General features: G+C 42.9%; 1 protein-coding gene across 3 annotated transcripts; it reads right to left on the bottom strand.

Annotated features, from left to right (window-relative positions):
- Positions 1-887: 887 nt before the first annotated feature.
- On the bottom strand, positions 888-27,816 carry sfswap (splicing factor SWAP). 3 transcript variants are annotated; one of them, XM_086134993.1, is made up of 19 exons: positions 27,474-27,816; positions 26,181-26,344; positions 24,404-24,535; positions 23,597-23,673; positions 21,674-21,899; positions 21,475-21,575; positions 21,118-21,268; positions 18,997-19,246; positions 18,674-18,832; positions 18,428-18,521; positions 15,748-15,808; positions 14,976-15,079; positions 14,746-14,881; positions 12,844-13,040; positions 9,084-9,457; positions 8,015-8,146; positions 4,901-5,038; positions 4,545-4,614; positions 888-1,407 (listed from the first exon to the last, which is right to left on the bottom strand). In XM_086134993.1, exons 1-19 carry the CDS (start codon positions 27,668-27,670, stop codon positions 1,342-1,344), a joined length of 2,829 nt encoding a protein of 942 aa, XP_085991119.1. In that variant the 5' UTR covers positions 27,671-27,816; the 3' UTR covers positions 888-1,341. The 3 variants fall into 3 exon arrangements, with proteins under 3 accessions (XP_085991119.1, XP_085991122.1, XP_085991120.1); XM_086134996.1 differs by having other exon boundaries at positions 9,084-9,382; XM_086134994.1 differs by having other exon boundaries at positions 14,746-14,878.

Below are 27,816 nucleotides of genomic sequence, written 5' to 3'. Positions count from 1 at the left end.
TCGGCACAGAGACGGATTAGAACTGCCTCGCCTGACAAATCAAGCAGTCATCCAAAAGATGGCTTCATCTGCAACCTGCTCAACGTGCACGTGATAAACATTTAGTATACAGACTAAACTTTGTGTGCATTTTCTTAGAATGACACAGTAAGATAAATAAGAGCAAAACAATCATGATTTACGTGACACTGATAATTTGTCCGAATTATAATAATTTAAACGAACATATTGAAAGAAATGAAATTGGTCCAATATTTGTTTGCAACTGACGACGCGTCAATTGATGGGATGTTTAGTGGGAGGCGGGTCAAAGTTAATCTCACGATCAGTTTTGCTTCATAAAACCGTTACATTTTAAGAGTTGTAAAAACAAGAAAACGCCAGTGGGTTGCTGGCAGACCGACGCCATCGCATCTGCGTTTTAGGGTCTCTTTACGGCTTGTCTATAAGAGAATTTATTGCTGATCATCTTATGGCTCTGTGGGCGTTTAACCAGGCCATCTTTCGGAACATTTACTCTTTTATGAGCTTATACTCTTGCCTGCGGTGGTTGGAGAGACGTCTGAAAAAGATTTGTGCGGCACCCTAGTCTCACGGCGCAGGTGGTTAGCCCTGCCTTCTTTCGAACCAAAACATCCAGAGGACATCAGACAACAAATGGATTATTTGCTCATGGAGTTTTATCATCAACATCGGAGAACAGTCACTGATTTTGGTTTGAGGGCATTGAAATAAAGAAACCAACCCGTGATTCGGTTATCTGGATTCATTCCAACCGCTTGATGTAAATAAGGACGGCGGTCAACTGGTCCGCGCACAGCGGGATCGCAACATTCACTTTTGGGCTCGGATAAAGAATGAAAACTCACTTCGAGCGTGGGCCGTGACAAAATTAGGAAGTCAACTTTATTGAAAGTTTCGATCAGGAAGGGAAATACAAGGCCACACGAGCGCTGAGGTCGAGTATAAAATTTAAATGTATTTTGAAAGGTGCATTGTGGAGGTTAAAAGTAGAAGGTGACCGATGTGAATACTGAATATCCTTCACAGAAGGAGCATCACAGTTTTTGCAAGTTCCAAACATTAGAAACTTGTAAAACCAAAAGTACAAGTGTAGTTGATATTGGGGGGGGGCAAATGGACATGACCCATCATCGACGGCTGAGCCACTTACTCAGGTAGGCGGTCAAAGGAGAGATTTCATTCTTAAGCGGGTGAGACTTGAGGCAATCTGACACTCAAAGATAAACCAACGACAAACAAAAGGAGCTCAAAAGAGACTCCAACTGAATAATCTCCTTGAAATTGAGTGTGATCCCTAAGCAGAGCGCCACGATGTCTTCAGGAAGTGGGAGGCTGGAAAACCTTTGACGAGGCGAGCATGGCCCGCACTTTGGCCATTAGATCCTAAACAGTGACAGAAACAAAAGAAGGTTCAGTCCGGTGTCTTGAATAGTTGTGGCATGTTTAGAATGACCGCGATATAAAAATGTGTCTTTGGGGCTGGCCTTGACCTTTGGCCTTTTTCGTTTCCACTGCAAAGTACCTACTTTGCTTCAAAACTGCCCTCATCTGTCGATGCTGGAAATCAACGTCAAAAATACGTTTGCGACATTCAATCCATCTCGGATTCAAATCACCAGGTTGACCGGTTTCATCATACGCGTCGGCCATCTTTGGATCATATCGAGTATGTACGATGAGCTTCTACATTTTTCTCCGGCTGGCAAGCGTGAATCTTCTGTGACCTGTGATCAATGAAATGAATTCGCCACCCCTAACTGAGGCGCTCTCTCGTTGACAGTCGACTAGGTTTCGATGTCCTCGGCTGTTCTGTTTTCCGGTGTCCCTGCGGCTCGGCACAGATTCCTTTAATAAGAAGCTGAGAGACCTCCTTCAACACAAGCAGGGGGGGGGGGGACTTTACCACCACGGACAGAAGGAGCACAAGCACTCATATTGCAAACGCGCAAAGACCTTAGCATGCCAACGAGAGACATGTTTTTACAGCTGCTGCCTGGTTAGGGAGCCCTCCCTCCGCGTCTTCTTTTGGAAGCCACTTCCTGCCGTTTGTTAGGCACACATGTACATTATAGCCTCAAACCCTTCAAATAGATGGGTACCACACCCCCCCACCCCCAGGCAGTCACAAAATGTCTTCAGTTTGCACTTTCATTTCCCTTCCTCTCCGAGGATGCGACTCGGGAGGGAGGGAGTCATTCACACATGGACAAATAGCCACCCCTGAGCTCTCCTGAAAGAGCAGACAAATTAACAGCTGTAATCACAGAAGGGGTGGAATTGTCATATCACATCACTCAAAAAGGCCATTTCATTTCATTCTTGCCCCCGCCCCAGTGACTGGAAACGGACACTAAACACACTTGTCAGTGAGGTCTCGCGCCGACGTGCCCGCAGTGCCTGTAGCCACACTTTCTTCCTGCCAGTGTGAGAGCTTGATGGCAAGGTGCGCACAAGTCATGCCACCAAGCCGCCGTTAGTCTGCCATAAAGAGCCGCTCGCGGGTTTTTCCATTTCCATTCCGTGGTCTGCCTTTGATTAGCATTTCGCTTACGCCCGCGGCGAGCGCCACCTCCGCAGTGGTCTCAATGTCACGTTTCAACATTCGGAGGTCGGTTCCCGGAAGACCCGATTCACCTGCGTCGGAAGGGATTTGCTTGAACTACCGATTGCCGTCGACTCATTTGAAGACAATTAGCGAGACCCATCAAGAGTTTAATTTCGCAGACAAAGCAGAGGTTACCAATGTGGTGCATGACACTGCAATGGCAAACACAAGAGAGGATGAGCAGACGAGAAAGCGACGACAATCGACGACAGCGACGAGGCGGGATGAGGTGACTGGCAACGAGGCTATTAGAAGCTGTTGAATTATTCAGTGTGTTTGTAAAACATCGCAGGTGGGGGTTTAAGTTGTAATAAGCGGAGTATGTGTGTGCGTCTACAATAACTCGGCAGAGAACGGCAGGAGTTAGGGAGCCGTGGCGCCATAGAGGTAAGAGGAGCGGTGACTTGGCGAAACAAACAAAATGTGTTTCGGCTCCCTCGGTAGGCCCGAGATGTGGAGTCTTGTCACAGCGCTGCGTCTGGAAACGCGATTGGAGACGCACACGTAACCAGCGGGACAGCCCCCCTAACCCCCGCCCTCCCGATCATTCCGATTTATAAAGTCCAATCATACAATGCCACTTTCTTTCAGGGATGATTCTCGTGCGTGCGTATCCAATTATGAAAAACAGCTTGATGGGCGTCGTAAATTTGACATTGGATTGTTACAAGCAGGGCAGACCGCAGAGTGTTGACCAAGGTCAGAGTATATTTGGGCGAGCGAGAGCACGATCAAGCTGACTAATGTGTGGTGTGTTTTCACAGGACTACTGTGAACGTTACACACAGGCACCACACCCTGGAAATAATCATTTCAGGGTTCAACGGCCAAAACCTTAAAATATTTGTCAACTGCACCCTTATTTTTTCTTTAAAAAAAAAAACCTCCACTGTAAGTAGAACAATGTAAAGAATAAAACAGTCTTAGGTTCAGTGACAAAGGTGCACGTCACACAGATGTGGTTCATCTTCCCACAAAAATATGAAGTCAACTATCGTTCTGAAACATACAAACGACTCATAACTTTCGTGATGCATGAAGAGACGCATTTTGGCCCATGAATCTTAACACTCGATGCCTCTTTTGGAATAGTTCTCCCCAAATGAATTACTCTCATTGTTCATTTTACCGTATTGGCCCGAATATAAGACGGTGTTTTTTGCATTGAAATAAGACTGAAAAAGTGGGGGTCGTCTTATATTCGGGGTCTAGACGTTAGACCCATTCACGACGCTAGATGGCGACATATATCATTGAAGCGAATGCTCAACTTGACTCCTCAGGCCAAAGTGAACCCCTGTCACGAAGAATAAAAATAAAAATAGCAGTAGCACGAAGAAGAAAAATAAAAAATAGCGGTGAGAAGGAAAAGAGAAGAAAATAATAGAAGAGATAACAGAAAATGGAGAAACGTAGCGACAATCTGGAGAAAAGTGGGTCAAAGATCGGCCAGGTTAACCGGCAGCTGAGGAGAAGTTATGATGTCATTTACATTTCAAAAACCAGAAGCCATTCATTTACGAATGTGATTGTACTTTAGTTTACATATTTAAATGTTCAGATATTAAGAGGCAAATAACATGCTTTTCCTCTCAAATATATTGTTATAATCATTTGTTTTAGATGTACTGTAATTATTTTCTGTATAAAAATGTATTTGGTGTTCAAAAATTCTTTTTTTCAAACTTGAGTCTTGAAAAAGAGGGGGTCGTTTTATAATCAGGGCTGTCTTATATTCGGGCCAATACGGTATTATGATGGTTACTCAATATGTGATGCACCACAATACGCATACTACAGAATGATTTCTTCAGAGGTGTTGGTTTTCAGAATATGCGGAGGGAACAGTACTACTAGTTCGGGCTGGGATGAAAAGCAGATAACATAATTCGGAAAAGAGCCAGGAGCACGATACCTGAGTAATTCTGGACTGAACCGCAGACACGATGGAAGAGGACACGGGCTCTTTCTCCTGAGAAGCACCCCTACAAAGAGAGACAAGCGGTGTTCCGCAAAAGCAGAGCGGGTAAGCGGGGAGAAAGAAACCCATCGGGTTAACGGGAGGAGTCACACAAGAAGTATGCCGTGTTCTAAAATGCTCAAAGCGATGCAGAGAATCGGGAACAGTCAAATGAGGAGACAGAGGGAAGCAGAGTGTGTACCTGCTAATTATCAAGCGGCGCCCCATCAGCTATCACATCAAGCGTGGTCTACATTGCTCACAAGACTGATACAGACGAGAGAGGGCAAAACAAATGAAGAAGCGCTTACCTGGACTGGGCCAAACTGGAGGCGGGGCTTGATGACGGCGACAAAGCACGACTGGGCGATGGGTAAGGGGAAACAGAGGAAGCGGCTGTCTCCTTGGTTCCCCAGGACACGGAGCTCTTGCTTTTGACGAGAGGAGACCTGCGTGAAATCATCGGAACAAATAGAGGGCTCTTAAAACATTTTGTACCTCGGCAGCAATAATTCATCGACGATGCAAGATGGGCTTTTGTAGGCTCAGCAGAGTGTGGCTTTCTAAATTGGGGCTCGGGAAAAAAAAAAAAAAAACCTGTCAGTTCCAGTTGACATCAAAGTCTCTTTAGCATGTGGACAAAATCGCATTCGCACCGCAACGTGGCGTGCAAATGCGCTAATAATAGTTGTGTGTCAAACAGTCCCATTATTTCAGTAACGCCCCCCCCCCCCAAAAAACGGCTCATGACAGTGCTCCCTCTCTCGAGAAACAGGAATAAGTCTACCCACTGTTCCAAGGGAATACATTCATATAAATTTCATGTATGGCATCATTATTGGTCTGACATTTGTAGATGCTTGGAATGTTGTTGACATGAGACGATGGTTCCGTTTCCTGGATGAAACAGAGCTGGGGGTGGGGGTGGGGGTGGGGGGGTACAAGTGACTTCAGTCAGCGACAGTGGTGAAAGCTGCTTTAATGGAATTACGGAGCATAAGCCTTCCTCTATTCGTGCACAAGGTAACGCTAATTAGCAACAGGAAGCCCGTCCATCATTAAGAGCGCAACATCCCCCCGCCCAAAACCTTACAAAACTAATTGACTTGCAAAAATGCGGGTTTGCAGCTAATAAATCCATTTTGTCCAACTTTACGATTGCAATAGTCCAGCTTGAAAACATTTGGACCCAAAAAACGAGTCTTTCTCCCACAACCTGGCCGTAACTCCATTAACTCATTCACTCCCAAAGACGTTTTTAAACGTCTTTTCAGACTTGGTCTAGAATTGGCTGGTACTGAATGAGTTAAAAGAAGAGCGAGCGAGCGCCTTCCTTGGTGGTAATTACTCGACTCCCAATCTGCCTCTCACCTGCTGCCATGATTTAACGGCAAACCTACGAATGATAAAATGACATGAGCGCGCCCACAAGTCAAAGTCAGAAAGCTTCGTGGCAAGCCAATTTTATCGAGGACTCAAATAGGTGTGCTTAAGGTCATGTGAGCTGGACTAACCAAATGCAAATGACATTAGACTCGCTCAAGGCCCCATTTCCTGAGCATTTTCCTACACCTCGTTTTATTCATCGTTTTTAAATTGACGCAAGCACTCCAACAGTGTTTAAAAGTGTCAAATTTCAAAACGGCAACCGCCGGAGGAGGAGGGGGGGGGGGGGGGGGGGAGTGGACACACACTGATCACACAATGACTCTTTAATCAGAGCCTGAAAATCGCACACTCGTCGCCAAGGTCCAAATGCAAGTTCCACCAAAGTGGAAACAATGAATAGTGAATGATTATTATGAATAGTAAATGAATGATTCTGCCCATTTTCGGTCTTACCGCAAAAGGGACATTATGATTTCGGGAAAGTGGACAGCTCCTTTGGGAGCACAGTGACTTAAATGTCATTTTTCGACTGCACAGTTTCGGCTCTGCTGTCTTTTGGTCTCAGTTTGGGGTGGTTCTTTTTCCACTTCAAAACATACTGCACTTAAGCGCCAGTTGGCAAAGATATGGTAACAAAACCTACGCAGGGAGTTGTTCTTTTAAAAAGGGGCGCAGAGTTTCAAAATATAGGGATTTTTTTTAACACACACAATAACTGTTCCACTGGTGGTCAAATGCTTTTTTTCTTCTATGGTCGGCCTTTTTCCAAACTGTTCTTTTTTCTTTCCCTGATAGAAAAGGAAAAGAAGCCAAGGAGAACAATACTGTACTCTAGAGGTCGTGAGGTTAAAATGCCCCCCACCCCCACCCCTGCTACTTGTTTCAGACAGGGAATGATACACGCCACCTCCGATGACCAAAGCCACAACGGAACGTTATCGAGCTGCCAGCCGGTGGCAGAGGTGCACCAATGTCTTCAAACAGCACGGCCCAAGGCTACAGTTGCACAATTGACCGCGCCCTATTGATTCACTGTGGATTTTAGCATGAAGCTAATTTCCCCTTTGAATTCATTTGATGTGACTGTTCGAAAGGCGAAGCGAGGGCGACATCAGAGCAGACTCCGCTCAGTGTTTAATTACCTTTCAGTCAACTGGGTGTCGAACACAGTCAGTCGGTTTATCAAACGCGGGCTTACTCCCGAGTAAACATGTCGCCGGGCATTACTTTCGACGTGGCATTGAATCTTCAAGTCTCTTGACGTTGCCGCAACTGCTTCTATCAGTCAATATGTAAATGGCGCAACACAAGGCTCAAAATAACTTCACTCTGCGGGGCAGTTTTGCTAATCAATGGGTTAATTTGAGGAGTGATTATATTATGATTTTTTTTTTTTTTTTTTGCAGATTAATCCAAGGGGCCTGAAGCAAAAGTTTTATGAAACAAAAAAAAAAAATACAATATAAGGAAAGGACAATTCAACAATTTTTTACCTCTGAAGTTGTGCATAGCAGCAAACTGTATTTTCTTGTCAAGAAAAATGTTCTGTTCTACTGCAATGCAAATTTGTTGTGCAGATGTCAAAAGGAAAAACTCCGGACATTTGTGTGGAAACAAACAAATAGCATTCCTGATATCAATATTTTATAGTGTATTCATACTTTTCAGCTTGTAGAGGACTCCTCCCGTGACATAACGTAATTCATTTCCAGTTTTGGTCCTGTTTAGCTGTGTGGCATCGTGTATAAGACACTTATTAAATAACTTGTTTGCTATTTTGCGCTTCAAAGTTATATACTCTGTGCTTTAACGCAATTAGATCTGTCAAAAGTGTCATCAATCAGCCAAGCGCTTAATGATCTCAGCTTCGCAAAATCACATGGCTTCTCCACCTTCTGTTAATTACTACTTGTCGTCCCTTTGTAAGAACGATACTTGTCAGTAGTGTAGCTCATTCACCACCCAATCGAAGCAACGATGAATGATGCTGCTCGGGAAGTGTACTGTATGAGTACGGTTGAGCTTAGTAACATCACCTGGATGTTGAATGTTCCCTGGCCAGGCTGGAGGTGCTGCTGTGATGGTGGGAACCGCGATGCTTGACATCACGTCTCCGTTTTGGTGATGGACACTCCCGGCCCCTTCTACTCGGAGAGTGCGAGCGGGATCTTGTCAGACAAACAAAGACGGAGTAAGATGGAGCTCAAACTGTTGCGATTTTTCTTTCTTTTTTTTTTTTTTTTCCAAATTATTCTTATTCTCATTCAAAGTTTGTTTCATGTACAATTCACCGATGGCACTGTCAAAGTATGGGAATCTGGAGTGCCAGGAGAAGCATTTTAAAGCTGTACACCTACGTACAATATTTTCGGCACTTAACACGCTGCAAAAGTGCTTCCCGTATCTCTGTGTTCGGTCTCTACTTTTATTAATTTGTTTCATTTTGGTCTGAAAACGGTCATTGGCTTCAACGGTCATAAAGATCTTGGTCAGCAAAATTTACACTGCTGATGAAGCCAATGTGGACCTGATTTAAGTTTGGAAATTGACCGTTGGTTTTTTTTTGTTTTGTTTTTTGTGGACACCATTTAAACTTCACAGGGTCACTGCTTAGAGAAAGGGACAATAACCCGATGAAGTGTGAATAACGTTGGTTAGCACCTCACTCTCACAGTGCAGAGGTGCAGAGTTCAATTCCGGCTCCGGCCTTCCTGTGTGGAATTAGCATGTTCTCCCCGTGTCTGCGTGGGTTTTCTCCGGGTACTCCGGTTCCCTCCCGCATTCCAAAAACATGCATGGCATGTTAACTGAACACTCAAAATTGTCCCCAGGTGTGAGTGTGAGCGCGAATGGTTGTTCGTCTATGTACTGTATGCCCTGCGATTGGCTGGCAACCCTGGCCTACTGCACGAAGACGGCTGGGATAGGCTCCAGCACACCCCGCATCCCTCGTTAGAAAATGGATGGACGGATAGACTTAAGACAAGACATAGAAATACATATGCAAGATGTAGATTAGGGCGAAATCCAACAGACTTTCGTGAACTGTGATTAAAAACAAAGAAAATACAACAAAGCGAATGGCGTTGAGTGAATGACTCTTACCGTGACCGGTGCGACCTCCTACGGGCACTGGAAAGCGCATGTTTGCTCTTTGGCCTTGATGTGGATTTCGACCGTGACCGCCTTCTGTGTTTTTTCTTCTTTTTGTCTTTTTCCCTTTCCTTGTCCCTATTTCTGTCTTTCTCACGCTCTCGATCTCTGCGTCTCTCCCGATCGCCGTCTCGGTGTCGGCCCTTTTTTGAGTCTCTGTCTGCGGCTCGGGATGGGGAGTAGTGCGATGAGGACGACGGCGCCTCCCTGCTGCGACGGCCTCCTCGGGTCTCGGTCTGGGACCTTCCGTCCTGAAGATACGCAGGTGTTGCAGAGGACGTTTGCGACAGCGGTAGATCAGACAGAACAGAAAGGGCCTCTTGCATCTAGAAGCGGAACGGGAGCGGGCACATTTAGGTAGGGAATGTTGTTTTGGAGTCCCATTTACTTCTTTTAGTCAAAAGACACAAAAGACCCTTCATTGATTGAATTCAACAGTCTTTTTGTCATCAAATGATACACGTCAGAACAAATGCCTGAATGGCCTTTTTCCTCTGCATCCAATAAATAAGAGGACCATTCATTGGCGAGATTCAAAAGATTCACGAAAATGGTGGAAATTGTGTACGTACAGTGTCTAAAAGCCACTTTACACTTTGGTGACACAGTCGTAGATATAGCACTTTGCGGCAGGAAGTAGTCCAAATGGAGCATGAAAATCAAAAGCCAGTCAAAATCTTCAATCTCTTGCAAATGTATTACTCCAAGCGCACTCTGTACGACTGATATTCTTCAGAGTGAAAACCAATAAAGGACAGCATAATGGAGTTGGTTGGCCAAGATGCAGAGTGTCGCCTAATTACTGCCAGTGCCGCTCCATCTGTTCGCGTTAGTTTTGGACTGCCGAGAATGATGCTGAAAAAAAAAATGGCCTCGGTACATCAGTGGATTAAACATGACCTTCAATCTTGCAAGGTCAAATTTCATCTTTTGGGGTTAAGGCTTCAGTTGCAATTGAGGCCATCCCAATTCAGAAGCGCAATCCGTCGCGCACTACGACTGCCGCTCCTCCGATTTGACATTTTCAGTTTAATTTCAGGCTGATGTAATGCGATTCAAAAAGATTGAGTACATCTGTGCATGAAAAATGGCTTAGAATTTGGGGAAACTCCCTTCTGATTTGGGGATGAAGCTTCATTTTTTTGCAGCACGAATCACAACTGGGACGGGGTTTCATCAACGGAAATTATTGAACCAAGTTCCGTGCAAACACAAACTGGTTCAAAAGGGTTTTTTTACTGTGGAAATGGACAGAACATTAAACAATAGCAAGGGAGGGATGAAGGACAACAGACGGGGTGAAGACGGAGAAAGCAGCTGAAAGCAGGAGGCAAATGAGATAAAGCGGCAACGTCTGCGTCGGACAATCAATAGCTATTTAAAAACAGTCAGGAAAGTCGGGCGAGGAATATTTATCACAGCTTTCTGTTGGCGTGTTATCGGGAGTCGTTGCTAAGGCAGAGATAATGAAATGACGGGAAGCAAGGTTTGCTGAAAATTAGGTCCGACTTATGGGACGCTTATCCCCAACACCGGGCTGAAAAAAAATGCCGAACGTCTCACCTGTATAGGTTGCAAAACTTACAAGGGGGAACAACACATTTCCGGACTGCTTATGCTCGGTACATTATTCGAGATTAGGAGTGTCAGTTTTGTTCTCTTATCACCCCAAATGTGCACCGAGTGATGATTTTGAGACTATTAGCCTCAAAAGCATATTAGCTAAAACGCTACCTGGTAAAATACAAAGCGCATGTGGGATTCACAAAGCCTCAATAACAGTTGGTATTAATGTCATTTATTCATTCATTCATTTATTCCGGATGCCATTGAGCTTACATTCAACTTTTCCTTCGAGAGAAGTTGCTAGCTAAGTGGCACTTAGGTTTGGATGAAATATAAAGGGCAAAACAATTTCACTTTGGCTGTTTCTGGCCATTAATTCAACTCTTCCTTCGAGAGAAGTTGCTAGCTAAGTGGCACTTATGTTTGGATGAAATATAAAGGGCAAAACAACTTCACTTTGGCCGTTTCTGTCCATTACCATGGCAACCAAGCACAACAGTAAAAGCAGGACTTCACGCTCCTCGAGTGTATCGCTACCGTGCTGGCCCCATTCCTGTTTATTTAATTTTTTTCTTGGGGCCGTGTCACTGCCAGCAGAGGGCAGAGGACTAGCAATAGCGGCTGGCTTCGTTCCGCTTATCTCAAACCGTTGATGGCCGCAAAGAGTTTCAGAATGGGCGGCAATTGCTGTCTGGACTTGTTGACATTGGTGTTTGATCGCTGGCATGTCAATTTATTTTTCTTTCTTTCAAGGTGGCTGAAATTGCACACATTACAGAAATACAATTTCACAGAGACTGAGAGGATTGTTTTGGGGGTTTTTTTCATGCTTGCTTTGATGACCGCGGCAGAAGTCACTGAACATCTGGAGAAGTGCAACAGAAATGGAACACAAGTGCCCACACACACACAGCTTGACACACATTGAATCCAGTGTGCTCACACCAGGAACTGTCATCCATCAAAGAAGCCAATTTGCACATCAAAAGACGCCACAAATTGTATTCACACGGCAGTTTGTTCTAACAGCTTTTAAATTTCATCCCCATAGCAACAATCCTCTGAAACTTGACAACCAACTACAGATTGACCTCTTATTCCTGCACCATCATAACAAAGAAGATAAGTACACCGCCTTCAGTTGAAAAATATATCTTGCCTGGTGCCATGTAGTTTGTTTTATTGTTCCTGGTTGACAATTAACTGGGCAGGTTCTCTTATGAAATTTAACAGAACCACGAAAAAAGCAATTGAGCTCCCAGAGGCTATTAAAAAAAAATCATTCAGGTCCTTTGTGTCAGAGTTACAATGCATCTTACGGCATTTTACCTCACTCTGACAATTTGCGCTTTCAGCTCCCCCATTCAACAAATACTAACTTTATAAAACCGTTAGCAAGTTAATTGACATGGGTGTAAGAGATTGCTGACTGGGAGTCCCCCACAACCAATTCAATGAGGAATTAACACAGAGATCCAAACTGTCACCATACTTGCTTGTTTCAAATGTTACGTGGCATGCACGAGGTATGCCTGCCACACCCAATTATGTCTGCTGAATTTTGAAGACGCAAACATGCTAATGGGGAAAAAAAGTGGCACGCCCCAACTCGGGTGTTTATTTGGTGGCTAAAAAGCACAGTGGCCGCCTTAACTTCTGAAAGGACAGAGTTTCCAAAAATATCTCTGCTAATTGATGAAAAACTGTGGATGGGAAAACAAAGGGTGGCATGGTGGATGACCGGTTGGCACGTCAGCCTCACAATGCGGTTTGATTCCGGCCTTCCTGTGTGGAGTCTGCATGTATTCCCCATGCCTGCGTTTTTTCCCGTTTCCTCCCACATTCCCAAAAACTGCACAGTAGGTTAATAGAACTCTAAATCATCCCTGTGTGTGATTGTGAGTGGGGTTGTTTGTCTATGTGTTTCTTGCGATTGACTGGCAACCAACTCACGGTGGGACCCGCCTTTGGGCCGAATAATTTGACTAGCACTGACTCATTCAGATGCCAAAAAGTTGTTCCTAAATGAATTGCTGAGCCATGATTTCTGGGAGCGTGCGTAGGTGATTGGTCCCAGTTAAATGAGGTACGAAAATCGAAACAATGAGTACAAGTACAGAAGCTCCTTGATCAAACATGTATTTACCTCAAGCTGTGTGGATAAGTCTAGTTCGGCTCTCTTGGCCTCTGGCTCCCCCGTTAATGGGTTGCGGAGAGTTTGGAGGAATAGGGCTGCCTTCCTCTTCCTCTCCGCCTGTAGCTGTTTCTCTTTGGACTCTTTGGATGCCTGCGCCAGCTTCTCTCTGGCTGCGGCTGCTAGACGATCCTCCAGTTTCTGTTTGGCTAAGATGAAAGGGTGAAAACAGCAAAAGAGACGGTTATATTTTCACAACATCTTTTTTTCTTTCCGCTGTTAAATACACCTCTGTTTGAGGTTGGTGACAGAGGAAAGAAAGTAAGGTGACTTTTAATGCCATTTTGCCTTACCAAGATGGAATGATGACTAATGGGCAACAGGAGGATTGTTAGATGCGCTGAATAAGTACACAAATGACAGCAGGAAAATATACACAAAAGAATGACAAAGTGAAAAATCACAAAAAAACTAAAGAATATCTTTTCCACACCCCCCAAAAAAGGAGATGTTTCGGTCTGATCTTTCCTGCTCTTAATGATAAGAAACACTACGTTGTGGTGGCAGATAATCTCAAAAAACGATTTGAGATGGCGCCTAAAACGAAAAAATCGGCGTGTGGGAAGAGGCGTGGAGAAATCTGCATGACAATGAGGGTGGAATAAATTTGCAGCCCTGAGAAGTGAGAGAAGGAGAAGATTGACAGAAACGGGAAGAAAACTATGTAAACAAGCTCAGAGAACAGCAAAAAACGAGATGAGACAGAAAGAGGGGAAAGAAAGCCCATGTGGGAAAAAAAGCAAGCCTCACAAACTCAGAACATTTTAAGGGCACACATATCAAAACGGGAAAAATAATGATTCTGTTCGACTGAGTAATACAAAGAATGTGCATTTGCAGTTGGTCATAGTGGTTATATGACATGGTCAATGATGGATATTGGACCCAAAAAAAAAAGTGTGCTCGAAAAGCCCAGCTTGTTTTCAACGATGGATTCTTGGAAAGTGCACATAATGCATTTCAGGGAGTTGTTTTCACCCTAAGAAATAATGGACATACAGTCCATTATTTTTATTTTTATTTTTTGCCGGGATCAACCCATCTTAAATTGAGAAAAAAAAAAAAAACATCTTAACTACATGGGGGCTGTTTTGCAGCCCATCTATACAGATTAGCAGTGAGCTGCCTGCCACTGCTTCTCCCGCGACCATATCTGATCAAGCGAGGCACGCTGACCGACGGGCCACTTTGCCATACAGCCAAGCAAATTCGATTAGCTATTTATTAGGCTTTTCAAGCCTCCTTCCTCTGGCGATCTGTCAGCCCAGAAAAGAGACGTTTACACTTTGAGACTTGTCCGTCCAACTTTAAGTGGACTTGTCAGCTCCCTCGATGCAGAAAAGTAGCACATTGGTGTGAACGGTCTGCGAGGTTGTCGTTCCAATCTCTAGTTAGCAAACGTCTTTATGATCTAGGGCAGGTTGTTACTGAATGAGTTTTAAAAACAGACTGTTTAAATATGTACACTGTCTTGAGAGACACTGAAATCATTCTCTTCTGGCAAGCTATCTATTACCGTCGATTTTTATTTTTTTTTTTAAAGAGAGAAGCATTTCCTACCAAGCCATTAAATCCCAAATTGCTTGTGCCTGCCTACAAATTGCTTGACTTACATGTAAAACATAAACAAAGAGTCGTTAGAAAAAAATTAAAAATAATCAAAACAACAAAAATCTAATTAAGTTAGCCTATTGAGCAATAACAGATATATTTTAAAATGCTACATTTGATATTTAAAAACAATTTTTTTAATGATCTACGCAAATTTTTCTCCGCATTAGAATTCCAGTTTTTCCCCATCGGAGTGAAACTTGAACTTCTCCTATGGAGGATTAATAATAATTGATACTTTACCTTGTTTTGCCTCCAGTTCTTGCAAACTGAGACATGGTTTCTTCTCCTCCGGTGCACTGACTGGTGGAGGCTCTTTTTCAACCACTTCTGCACCATCACCCTCCACTGCTTGGAGCCTCTCACTTTCAAGCAACTGCTAACACACATTCATTTTTTTTTCTTTTTAAGACCAACGACTTCAAATCACACGGTATGAAGGATAACATTCGTATCTTAACGCAGAACAAAACCTTGTCCTCATCCGAGTCGTCATCCAACCTAACTCGGTTTTTCTCCAGTGGCAGCATTTCGTTTTCCTTTGGCTTGATGGCAAAACAAATTGGTGCAAAAGATGCTGTAAGAGGAACGAAACAGACAAAAAAAATATGTTTTACATCACTCAAAATACAGCCAGTTATCAAAAATGAAGGGTTTGTCAGTGATTTGCAAGCTTTAGTGCTCAGGGGCCACATTTTTAATGAATTCAAAAATACGTATGTAAAATTACATGCATGCAACAAATATTAATATGTGATTGAACGTGTGCAGTAAATGCACGACGGACTGGTTGACAGAAAGCCGCAGGCCGCAGGTGACCCGTGGGCGGCAGTTTGGTTCGGCGTTAACGATTGTTGAAAACAAGAACAAGGTCGAGAAACGCCGTTGGATCGACTTTCATTTTCAAAAGAGAAAAAAAGCTGTATTCTTGATTCGCCCATGAAAGAAACGTCAAATGAAAGCGTAATGGTTCCTGTGGCAGGTTGGCCATTCTCTTCGTATTATTACCAGCGTGCCAGCTATTCATATTTTCTGGTTCGCTATACATGGCCTGGCTGCCTTGCCTTTTGATACCCTTTGTGAAATGCTGTCTTCATTTTCACGTGCGCATCAAGTGTTGGCAGACTCTCGATATTACTGACAGAAGTTACCAACCACCATATGGAAATAAAAACAAAACAAAAATCCAATAAGCATTAACTTATTTACCGAGAAAGGAATGCTAAAAAGGGAGGAGACAAATACCTTTGTTGGTTTTGGAATCACTGCCAGATTCATCCAGATGAAGGTTCCCACCTTCAGCCATCTAAAGAAGGGACATGAGAAGGGTCAAAATGACAAAATTAAATGAACAATTTCGAGACATAATATGTAAGAAAGTGAGAGATTCCAAATGTTACAAAGCGAATGGCTACATAGAAACCTGTTAATTCTTCATTTTCATCATGACAACTGCTCCGTTTAAAAAAAAAAAAGGGTAATTATACTGCGGAAAAAAATATTTTTAATAAATCTCGGCAAGTGTTTACAAGACATCAAAATATCCCATCACCGGTGAACTATTTTAGGCGTTATAAGCTCGAAAAGTTTACGGTTTAGTTCAATGTGTTGCTGCCTGCCTTGCAACTTTATTGAAATATGTATTTTGAACTGACTGAAACTATTTCTCAAAGCCCCCGCCGGCATCTCAAGTTTCAGAAGTGTTGTACGCAAGACCTGCTATCCTCTAATGTAAGTGCAAGCTGTAGTTTATTATTAGAAGTTTTCCCTGAAGTAGGGCAGGCTTGTTTTCTCGCCTTACTATAAGTCGGGAGCATATTTTAAGGGATTCAACTTCATCACAAGAACATTGACTATGCGCCCAAACAAGCGGCAGGCCAAGATACATTTCAAATCAACTCAAATAGCTGCTGAACTATGGACTACAAAATCAACTGCCCGAGTGTGGCGTGAGCTGCAACCGCTGAGTCAGAACGCAAACCTTGCAACCCTGCTTCCTGACAGAATAACAAAGCGGTTGTCTTTAGAGGTCACGTTCCCTTTGCACTTCAGCAAGCTAATGAATTTGATTCGTCAAAAGCAAATTAGGCCAGAGAACACTTTTATTCACTCCTCCACCTGTTCCCCACCGCGGGATTAACATGTGCAAAACGAACGCTGCAAAGGTGATGCAGAGAATATTGAATAAATAGCAAGGGGGAGTGCGTAGGGTCATTCAGCTTGAAGGCATAAAGACTCCTCTTGGCTCAGGACTGAGACTTTTCTGTTTAGTACCAACTGAAGAGTCTATTTCAGTCATTTCCAAGAAACCTCTTTGGAATTAAATATGTATTCTAAACGAGGGAAAAAAAACAAACAAACAATGGACATAATTTGATACGAGTCTGCTGGTCGCAGAAAAGTACAGCGCATTTCATTTTGCTCATCTGCCACAAGACTCGATCTGACAAATCTCGAATAACCAATTCAAGAATGATTGCGTGCGCAATAATGAAGGATGGGTTTCCTTCACCATAAAAATATATCATCGTTGAAGGCAACCTTGCGCATCAAACATCGAGCAACCCGCCATTCGTCAATGCATGTGATTAAATTGCAGTGACGTCGGCTGAGAAAAAATGATCAATGATGAATTTTGTACTAGGGAGGAAAAATAACGGCTTCATCTATTTCCTCGTTAACCCTTTCATGCACCCTGTAACCTGATAACAAGATAAGCCGTCTACTGTAGTCACCAGTGTCCCTGAAAGGGTTAAAAAATATATATTTTTATGAGAGTCACAGCAGCGCACGGAGTGGCTAGTCAATGGCAAGGGTTACAGGTCAGTTGAGTGCCAGGGTGGACAGACAACTACCTAGCAGAGCCAGAGGTTGTTTTTTTTTTTTTTGCCCCCACAAACATGATTTATGTCGAGGAAAAGAAATGAATTAAAGATTTGGACTGCTTGTGAGAAATTGCCTCCAGTCTGGTGAATGGCAGGGTTGCAGGATGGTTCAAAGTATGACTCAGCACTCCCCTACTATGTTTGCTCGACAAAATAATTGCCTGTAGCAGCCTCCGAGAGGTTGAGTGTGTATGTGTGCCATCTTGTTGATTGTAGGTGGGATGCTTGGACTTTGAATAATATCTGGTGAGAGATTGGGCTGCTCTGCTTTCAAGTGCACAAATGGTAAATGTCAGTTGGGCTCGTGTGGCAGAGGAGTTGAGCTGAGCAGAAGCGTACTGCGCCTTTTTTTGTCACAATGTGGAATTGTGGACACATTATTTCAAAGGATCAAAATTCAGAACAGCGACAGTAAATTTGACCACGTGGCAATTAGTATGGGTCACGCGCAGCTCATTCCTCTGATACCAAATATGCATTTGGCTGATTATGTTAACTCATTCAGTCCCAGCCAATTCTGGACCAAGTCTGAAAAGACGTTTAAAAATGTCTTTGGGAGTGAATGAGTTAACGATTTTCTAAGATTAAAAAAACAGAACGCCCACTCGTTTGTAGTGTCTTATCGACAAACATGGGGGAAAAAATGGTGTTCCGAATTGTTTTCTCAATTTAAGGATCGGGCCTTGTTGGAGGTCTTTGGGGTTGTGCCAATCTAGTTTTGTTTTGTTCGGATGCAATTTTTGCTATTTTAGCGATCCTGAGATTGTGCGCGCTTGCTCGAAGTGCAACGGCCCTTTTTTCCACACATATTTAACATTTTTCCCTTTCAAACCAGTATCTAATTGATCACAACAATAATAAAGATGTGAGAGTGAAGTGAGGAATTTTTGTAAAAAAAACAAACAAACACACGTTTGAGGCAGCTTGCGAGGGCAAGAACTTTCAGTGGTTTGACACAGCTGGTTGAAAAAGCTGAAAAGGGACTTCCTTCTCAATTCATACACCAAAGACACACAGTCACGTATAAAGCATATGAATACCTCTGCCAAGCCTTTTCCCCCTTTCTGCATGAAGTAATTCTTCTTATACTCATAATAGGTGTTGTACTGATGCCAAGGCTGCAGAAAGTCAAACCTATAGTGGACAGAGTGGAGCACACACGCTGTGAGACAAGCTCGCTTGTCTTGAAAAATCAGCCAAAGGCAGACTACCGGGAAATGCTTTTACGTTATGAAAAGGGAAAAGCAGTACAGGCAATCATGTTTCCTTGTGGTATGCACACTCACCGTGGATCGTTCTTGGCACGGACACTGGCTTCGAATTTGAGCCCGTTCCTGACGACGTACTCTGCCAGCTTGTCTATGACTGCCTGGATGTCCAGCGGAGGGGGGATTATAGCGGGCGCTGCCGCCGCCGCGGCAACAGCTGCGTCACCCTTGAAATTGCTTTCAGTAGAAAGTGAACGAGGTTGGACAAGTTAAACCCATTAGTGACCTGCGCCTCATGACTCAATGTCGACAACACGTCTCCAATCGAACCACGACCCAAGTCATTTATTTACATTATAATCACGAGTGTCATGTTCTAAGTGCAATCAATCACGCGTTACCTGATTCCTGCAACGGTAACAGCGGCGGTGACCTGCGAATGGTCAGCAGCTTGTGATGCCGTGGCAATGTGATCAGAGATAGTGGATGTCGCTGAAAGTGGAAATGCTCCAGAAGCGGTCGTGGGAGTCATCCCGGATGAGGGTACACTGCTGTAGTAAGAACCGGCATCCACTCCCGGGGGAGGTGGCGCGACGCAGTATGTTCCATCGGGAAGCATGTAATAGCCATAGTACACAGCGGATGCATTTGCTGTAATCAAAGGAGGAAGACACGTGAGAAAAACACTCTTTGCGTGTGCTTCTTCAAGTGAGTGGAAGAAATTGCGGCTTTGTGACTGTCATGAATGTCAAAAAATTGCACAGTTCAACTCATCCATTTCAATTGCAGTGCTATAAATCAGAGAATCAAAGTGTTGGCAAGTATAGATGATTTCTGTGCCCCTGCTATCGCCTGAATGCCTTTTTGAATTAGATACTGCCATTTAAATCTCTTGGTGCACAGACTAAGAAATAGTAGATGAGAATAGATTTCATCCAGATGCTAAATTTTTCCCTCGGTGGGCTCTTATTAGATCATCTGGGGAGGAACAGAAATGTAGCCGTGTCCGACTATGCAGTGGAATGTCGAAGGTCAATTTGTGGGGATTTTACAAACATATTTCACCAAAGGCAATCATGAAAATATCAAATAATCTGTTCCAGAGTCAAACTGTGCCATCCAAAAAGCAAAAGGGGCCAAGAAGTTGAATCAAACTGCAGCACCGTGTCTTAAGATTTATACTTGTCTGGACGATGGCAGGGAGCATGTAAATAGTGCCGGGCGTAATCAAGTCGATGCGGCCGTGTGAGGAGCTGCATTCAAATGAGTCTCCTGAGAACAAACGCATCAGTACACTGCTTGTGTTCAGCCCTCAAGAGTTAAGCAAAGTAACGGTGCTCATTATGAGGCTGTGATATTTCCACTGCTGCTACACGAGGCTTGCTTTGTGGGTTGCACTTTATTGTTCATTCTCATGTTTTTTTCTAAAATAGTGACGCAATAACATGTCAGCTTTAAGAACCACTTTATATACAAAGAAGGAAGAGATTGTGTGACGTTTGTAAAATGTGCCCCGTCACGCTTGTTTTCCATAAGGAAGCGAGAATGAGGAGTCGGGAGAAGGAAATTAATGGTCGGTGTCAAAGAGGGTCTGGTGATATTCACACATTAGTCACGAAACTAGTTCACTTTAATGGCAAATCCAATTTTCTCGCATCAGAAAATGGAAAACGCAACACTAGAAGACGTCCCTACAAAAATGTGTGCTGTGGAATACATTCTTGGCGTACAGAGAGGTCATTTAACACACTCAACTTGAAATTGCATGTGGATGCTTCCCTTTTTACGTTTTCACATTTCAAAGTCCCGATTTCAAGTAATTCATTTTCCATTTTGGCAATTTTACCTACAACAAACACCTTTGATCATGTAAATGTCATGATAACGGCCAGATTTTTCGTTACAACGAACCGTCGGGAGCTAATGGCGGCTGCGACCTTGCTTATGAACAAAGGCTGGGAAAAAAAAATGCTCGCCTTGTTTTCTATAACGTCGGTTTCATTTGGTTTTTCGATTAACGAAATAAAAAAAGTCAGGAATCGTATTTGATTTTAACGCCATATCACCCAGTCCTAAAGGGGAGTAATATTAATATTATTACAAAAATCCAGAATCAGCCTTAGGTTTTTCACAATGTGACGATAAATAAAATTCTGCCAACAAGGTTGATGCAATTATGGAAAATAGTCAGAAATAAGTTGGACTCCGTAAACTAATGGATTCGTTTAAGATATGAATCATCATGACATACGGGCCAGTGTTGTCTTCATTTATTAATCAAAACATTTTCAATGTAATCATGAGAAGGACAAATTACATAAGGCTCATAAAAGCAGAACAAAAATTAATTATGACGAGTCACACATTTTTGCATTGGATGGCATTTAGCAGGGGCATAGAATGCAAGTTTGGAAGCGTGTCAAAATAGCCGGCACTGCTTGCTCATGAACATTTTAGGCTCCATTAATAGAGACAAACATGGAGCTCTTATTGCTTTAGAAGACAGTGCAGGTCATACTCACGGTCAGCTGTGTACTGCGTTACTGTGGTGGTCACGGCGGGATCTGACGCTTCCACAGCACTGGTTTGGACTGCGGCCATGCCATTTCTTTCCCCTTTGGCTTTTCGCACCAATGCTGCAAGGGGATGGTCTGGGTCCATCACTTGGAGTGGCTGCCACAAGGGTCAGTTACAATTTAATTGTCAGTCAAGACAAACAATTGACTTGGTGCATGGACTGATGAAGCCTGCTCAGATGAGAGGCGAAACATCTTCTAGGACAACAAGAAGAGTCCAGTCTGACCACTATTTACTACAACGGTGGTTCTTTTTGTTTTACGACCAAGCAAACCTTTTTATAAAACGTCACACTCGCTCACCTTCACCAGCTCCTCCAGTCGCGAACATTTTTTAGGTGCAAACAAACTTGGATGAAGGTAGTTGCCATCCCCATCGTCATCGGAATCATCCGAATTGGATTCTGCGGCAAAACGGTGACAAGAAGAAAATTCACATCACGGGTTGGATCCAAAAGTTGAGTTTGCAAAGGGTGTTGCCGGGAGAGGGACTGTGTCTCACCTTCTGGTTGCTCTTGTTTATTTGCGGAGGCCACGTTGTAACGGCCTTCCTTCATGGCCCTCAGGATGTGTTTGTAATAAGGGTTCAAGTAATGGTCAAAACGAAGAAAGTCAAACTGGGAGTTACCGGCCTGCTTGGCTTTCAGCACAATCTCAAACTGAGCACCCTGCTGACATACGAAGGTGGCTGTCCGCTCCATTATGTTATGAGTCTTGATGGTTGCCGGCTAAAATAAACACAGTTAAGAAAAAAAAAAAAAAAGGGAGAGAGTGAGGGAGTTAACACAAACGCAGTTCTATTAAGTTGTGATAAGAGGCTAAGTCAAACCATTTTGCCACATTACACATTTTTTACGTTTGCAAATCGAGATGGAGGATTATTAAAAAGGTTCAAAAATCCTTAGTTGTCTTATGATGAAAACCTGAGATCTCCATTTAACTCATTCAGTACCAGTCAATTCTGGACCAAGTCTGAAAAGACGTTTAAAAACGTCTTTGGGAGTGAATGAGTTAATGACATTTTTTCAAAAATATTGTGAGTTCTTTAGTTCTTGTGCATTCATTGTTAAAAAAAAATTAAGTCAAATAAAACAATGCACTTAGATGTAAGGTGTCCATTCCTTGCTGTCAAAGAGGCTCCGCCGGCAGTGGCAGAACGACAACACTTCACACCAAGAGCACAAGGCATTTTATCTCCCAGGCATTTCCCATGTAAAGCACTCCACCACTCATTTTGATCACATACATTTTGGACAGACAGGTATCAGTGGAACAAGAAATGGTCTGTCATTAATTCATTATTGTTCCCTGTGTGTGCTTTCAATGATTCATATTTGTAGTTATGGAGAGAGCAGACTGCAGACATGCAGAAATGTCCGACGCAACACATATCTCATTGAGACGAAAGCCATAAAAAAATAGTATTGAAGACTCCAGGTAAAAAGATGCCAGGGTCAAACAATAAGAGTCCATTATGGTGCGCCGAGCTACCGTGAATCTTGTGAGCTATTTGTGAATTTTACCAAATGCAAAAATGTGCACAGCAACTCAACTTCAATTTGTACAGCACATTATCATTAAACATGTGCAACTCATACCCAAAAATAAAATAAGCGCTGTTAAAATATGAAGCAGAAGAAAAATACTACATACACGGACGGCTTAACACCGAAATCCTTATGTAAAATACAGTACACCGGAAAATTATAAATGAAAGCAAAGACAACATATCATGACAATAAATAAATACGCTTGAATTGTTAATGTACTGCTAGTTCTTAAACCACGGCGGAATATCCGTTAGGTTGTCTTGAAAATGGTTTGGGATTTTTGCATCATCCATCTTTTCAGTCAAATAGAACTGAATGGGTACCGATACATCAATTTTTTTTTGTTTGTTTCTGTAAAAGGAGCGATAACACATTCTTGTATGACTCTTGGCTCATCAACTATCCATGAAAAAAAAATGATATTCATAATGCCCGGCCCCGTATGTATTCACCAGGGGTGTTATTTGCTCTTTTATATTCAGAGCTAGACAACAAAAGCATACGGTACTTCTCATGCATTCAAAACTTTCACTCTAAGCCTTGGGGGAAGATGATTACTTTGCCTAAAATATCGATCAGAAAAGCTGCCAATGCATCTGAGCTACAGGAACACAAGACTCATTTGAGCCAGCGGTGCTATTAATACTAGCTTGCAAACGGATAGCCTGTGCTTTGCATAGATGAGTATGTGTGGTATGTGTATATACAATAATATATATAAATTTACAGTAATGTCTATGGTAAAAAAGCGAAACGTTTGATGTGCAGTCTTTTGATGCTGTCCCAAAGACTTAAGTAATAATAGTTCAGTACACCTTCAGGTCGTTGTAAATGTGGAATTTCAAGAGTAAATTGATGGGATATGTAATACTCACTAGTTCTACATCAGGGGGGATCTCAAGTCCTTCGGGAGCAACAAATGGTTCTTCGCTCTCTTCAGGCTCCGGCTCTTCTATATAGTTGAAAATGTGAAAAACGTGATCAGTTCTTGAACCCAGGGTACATTTCCTATAACAAATTGTCATATGTGTTACGCCGTTTCGACCTGTTTTGTTCTCTGCAGAGAGATTTTACTGATATTGAAGATACACTCTCAGCAGGCGACTCAAAATGAATTCAAGACTGCAATACATTGCAAAACGTAATGCGATTCATGTATCTCGCATGTGTTGAATTTGTGATATGTAACCAAGAATGTTATTTTATTGCACCGCGGCTCATCTGAGGGAACTGAAATAGCCCCTCGTTTGGCCACCATCTGTTCTGGTGGCCAAAAGTCGACCATCTTTTAACGACAAAAGGGACACGAGGGCAGACAAAGCCTATTGCGGTGACGAACGTTTATAATAAACGGGGGACAATCGCTAAGGGCAACACAACCAACATATAACATGTTTTGACAGATGATTGTTAATTACACTGGAATTAACCTTCTGGCAATATGAGCCCCTCTCCAATTTACCTGCAATTACTGGTGATGACAATTTGATGCATGTCGTTATTAAAAGCGTGTGCGAATGTCAGCCCATTTTTTTTTTTTAACCATCATGGGCACGACAACTGAATAGCGGTCGCATTTTGTGGTTTTCCTTTCTGTGTTCATGCATTTGCAGAGAGGTTCAAGTCCACTACAAACACCACGTATGAGTGCGACAATCACTGTGTGACTTTGGAGTTCTCACCAGTGCGCTTGCTCGCGTCTTCTTCCTCTGTAGGCTGCGAGGGGTCGTAGTATTCCGCGGTGTACTTGAAGGCCACGGCATTATAGGTGCCTTCGTCGGCGAGAGCTTCGCTCAGGCGTTTGTACTCCTCCTCTGTGGAAGATAACTGCCAATTTTAGCATCATCTGACATGATATTCCATGGTTAGGTATTGACATTGAAGTCTTAGAAGTCAAATGGTTTAAAAAGGGAAAAGGAGACAAAGCGGCTAACGCTCACCGCAAAGTCCGTAAGTTTAGATTTTTTTTGTCCCTCTTTTATCTTGTGGAGGGATAACCTTTTCATCTGGCAAATAAGTCAAAAAAACAAAACGGGACAACGGGCACTAATGCTAAAGCAGGGGTGTCTGAAGTGACTATTTGTGGCCTGCAGCATGTTTGAAAAAGGAAAAGAAAAATAGCCCGCATTACGAAGGTGGACTATGGCCAAACTAAATAAAGAAAAGATTTCAAGAAAAACACAAAATGTCACAAGATAAACGCTCGGTTGAAGATGTCACACTGATATTTATAACGATTTGCTTTGTCACCTTGCTATTCAGCCATTTTATACATTCTGTCACCTAATTTTGACCCTTCTTAGTTCAGGAAAAAAAGGAATAAAAGTGAATAATCTCGACTAGTTTGACCTGAACGTTGAATTGAAATTCATACCTATATTTTCATTAAAGCGACAAGGACAAAATTCCCACTAAAACTATCAATATCTCTCATGCTGCAGAGTGGTCTCTTTAGTAGCCAGATGGGTAATAACCGGAATGAATGGGAGTCAAAACTTCCAAATTCAAGGGCAACCCACTCTTAAGTGATGAACCCATACATATGAGCGCGTGTCACATCAATCGTTAGCAAAGTCATTCTGCCCTGTCAGGTTGAGCATAAGAGACAATATTTCACTCAATATGGCGGTTTATTAATTTCATTAAGAGACTCGATAGGTCTGTCAGGAGGGAACTTGGTCATCAAAATAATCGGTTTCATTGGAACGTCAAAGGAATCGGATGCGAGTATTCCAGGAGAGTTAGAAATGGTTCCCGCAGAAATGGCGGTCAACTTATTTTATTACTAAAGACGATGTTGGGGAAATTCTTACCGGAGAAAAATACCCCTATAATAAGAATAAGAAAACTTTTATTTGTCTCACAATGGAGAACTTCCCAATTTACAGCAGCAAAGTTATGAAAGGAAGAAAGTAGAAGAACAAAAAGTATAAGAGCTGCTGTAAAGGCAGCCACTCTCGCGGCGCCATCTTGAAGTCATAATAATATCAATTATGTGACCAACGGTGAGCATATTTACTCCATCAGACGTGGCGGAAATGTGCGTGACTCTTGCTGATCGGAGTCCCGCCCCAATAAATGAAAGATGAAGCAGTAAACAGAAAGTAATAGTGACAAATTGACCAGACGTACAGCTAAATATACAACTAAACGCGCAGCCATGACTTCCACAGATGACGTACAAGAGAAGTTCCTCCACTCTGCCACACCAATGTGGAATAGTAAGAAAAACAAGAAACCTGTTGAATTATTTGAACACGTAGCGCCCAAGTGGAAAGCATGAAAACGCAAGCAGAGTTTGCACAGCCTGACCACGTAAACATGAGGAGTTTAGTCGCTAACAACGAGCCGGCAGCCACCGGATAAAAGCAGCAAAAAAGAATGTACTTGTCTCAACTGGTCCGTGACGCAACAAAGGTTGGGGACCACTGATTTAAAGGACAGAGTGTCCATGCCTACCTTGTCTCGCCTCTTCTTCCAGCAGATCAGCGTGAAAGGCCAGATATCTTTCTTCGTCGCAGAGTGCCTCGATTCTGACCTCTTCTTCCGACAGCTGGTAGGATGTGTTCCATGACCCACTGTCATACTCTGAAAGGTCGTGTAAGTGACCACGCCCATCGTATCTGTTGGATGAAACGATGCATTAGCGAGAAGGAAATTGACAAAAACCTTTATCTACATAGAGGGCCTACTTACCAGGGGCGGGTGGTCTATAACACCCCTAGCTAGAATATGAAATATTCTGGAGGCCATCTTAAAGTGAGTGCACTTGTAAAATGCTATAATGTTCTCTGAAGGCTAACAAAAATTCAAACCAAGAACCCTACATAGAAAAAAAAGCAATTAAAGCAACTCCCCTTACCTTACAGGGTACCCCCCTGTAACACTCATCAATACTTCTACATCTGTAAAGAGAATTACATTCACACAAACCCGAGTACATAAATACCTATCCGTAAGAACGCAAACGGACGACATTTTCCTGGGTTCGTCCCTCTACTCCATCGCTCAGTAGCAGTTTCTTCAGGAAGACAAAGAAATGGGGTGCTGAGGTTGGCATTCGGGGTTTGCCGGGACCCCTTTAGCCTACCTTGCTGGGGAAAGAACTGGGTTATGTGATTAAGACATACATACAAAGGCTGTACAAATAAGACAATTTTGACTACTGCAGGTCAAGGCCATTCAAAAGAAAGGGTTAGTGTGTGTAGTGCAAGCCTTGTAGGTAGGACATGATCATTGACTGGTATTTAGGTAGAATTTAATTGGGAAAAGAACAAACAAATTAAAAACATTCACAGTTTTTACGACAGCATATACAGCGGAAACCTACGCTAAAGGTTGACATTTCCAGATGAATTCCAATTCCAACATGCCAAATGCAAAGCCCAATTGAGAGTAAAACAAATGGAATTGGTCTGCAAAAGTAGATCTATTTGGTCGAGTGACAGGAACAATAAAATAGAAGCGTTAGCAGCTAACAATTGAACTCAGTGGGACGTTTATAAGTGAGCATCATAGGAGCTGGAAAAAAAGTGTGGTTTTGCACATCATCATGTTTCTCTGGAAATGTCGTTTTCGTTATTTTTAACGCACCGAAGAAGGTCCAAAAACACGATCACACATGGAGGAAACATTCTGGACAATCCCCGGGCTTCTGCAAGACTAACTCCAACCAGTTCCGTCAACTTTGAAACAGGCTAACGGACAGGATAGATGGTTAGCATAGCGTTTCGGTTAAAGTGTTCAACCGACCTATCAATCATGATGCTCTTGTCCCCCATCCATGGGATAAGATGCTTTCCATGTTCGTGGTAAAGAGCCCTTTCGTCGTCTTGGAACACTTTACAGGCGTAGCCAAATACCAAAAGGTCGGCGTATTTTTCACTGTCACTCGCATCCTTCGCCGGTTTGTTGTTTGTGTCCTTCTTTGCAGTCCCGCGACGATACATCTCCAAATAAATGATCAAAATACGTTAACGTGTGTATCGAAATAGTACTTGGGCAGAAACAAACGCCTCCCAGCGGGACCGGATTTCAAGCTAGTCAGTATTTCATATACAGTATGTCGGGCACAAAATGCTAGGTGCCGTTGGTC

This window comes from Hippocampus guttulatus, chromosome 17 (assembly GCF_054856545.1).
Source record: "Hippocampus guttulatus isolate MCC_2025c chromosome 17, RoL_Hgut_1.0, whole genome shotgun sequence".
Classification (NCBI taxonomy): Eukaryota; Metazoa; Chordata; class Actinopteri; order Syngnathiformes; family Syngnathidae; genus Hippocampus; species Hippocampus guttulatus.
This window is presented reverse-complemented; position numbering and strand designations above follow the sequence as displayed.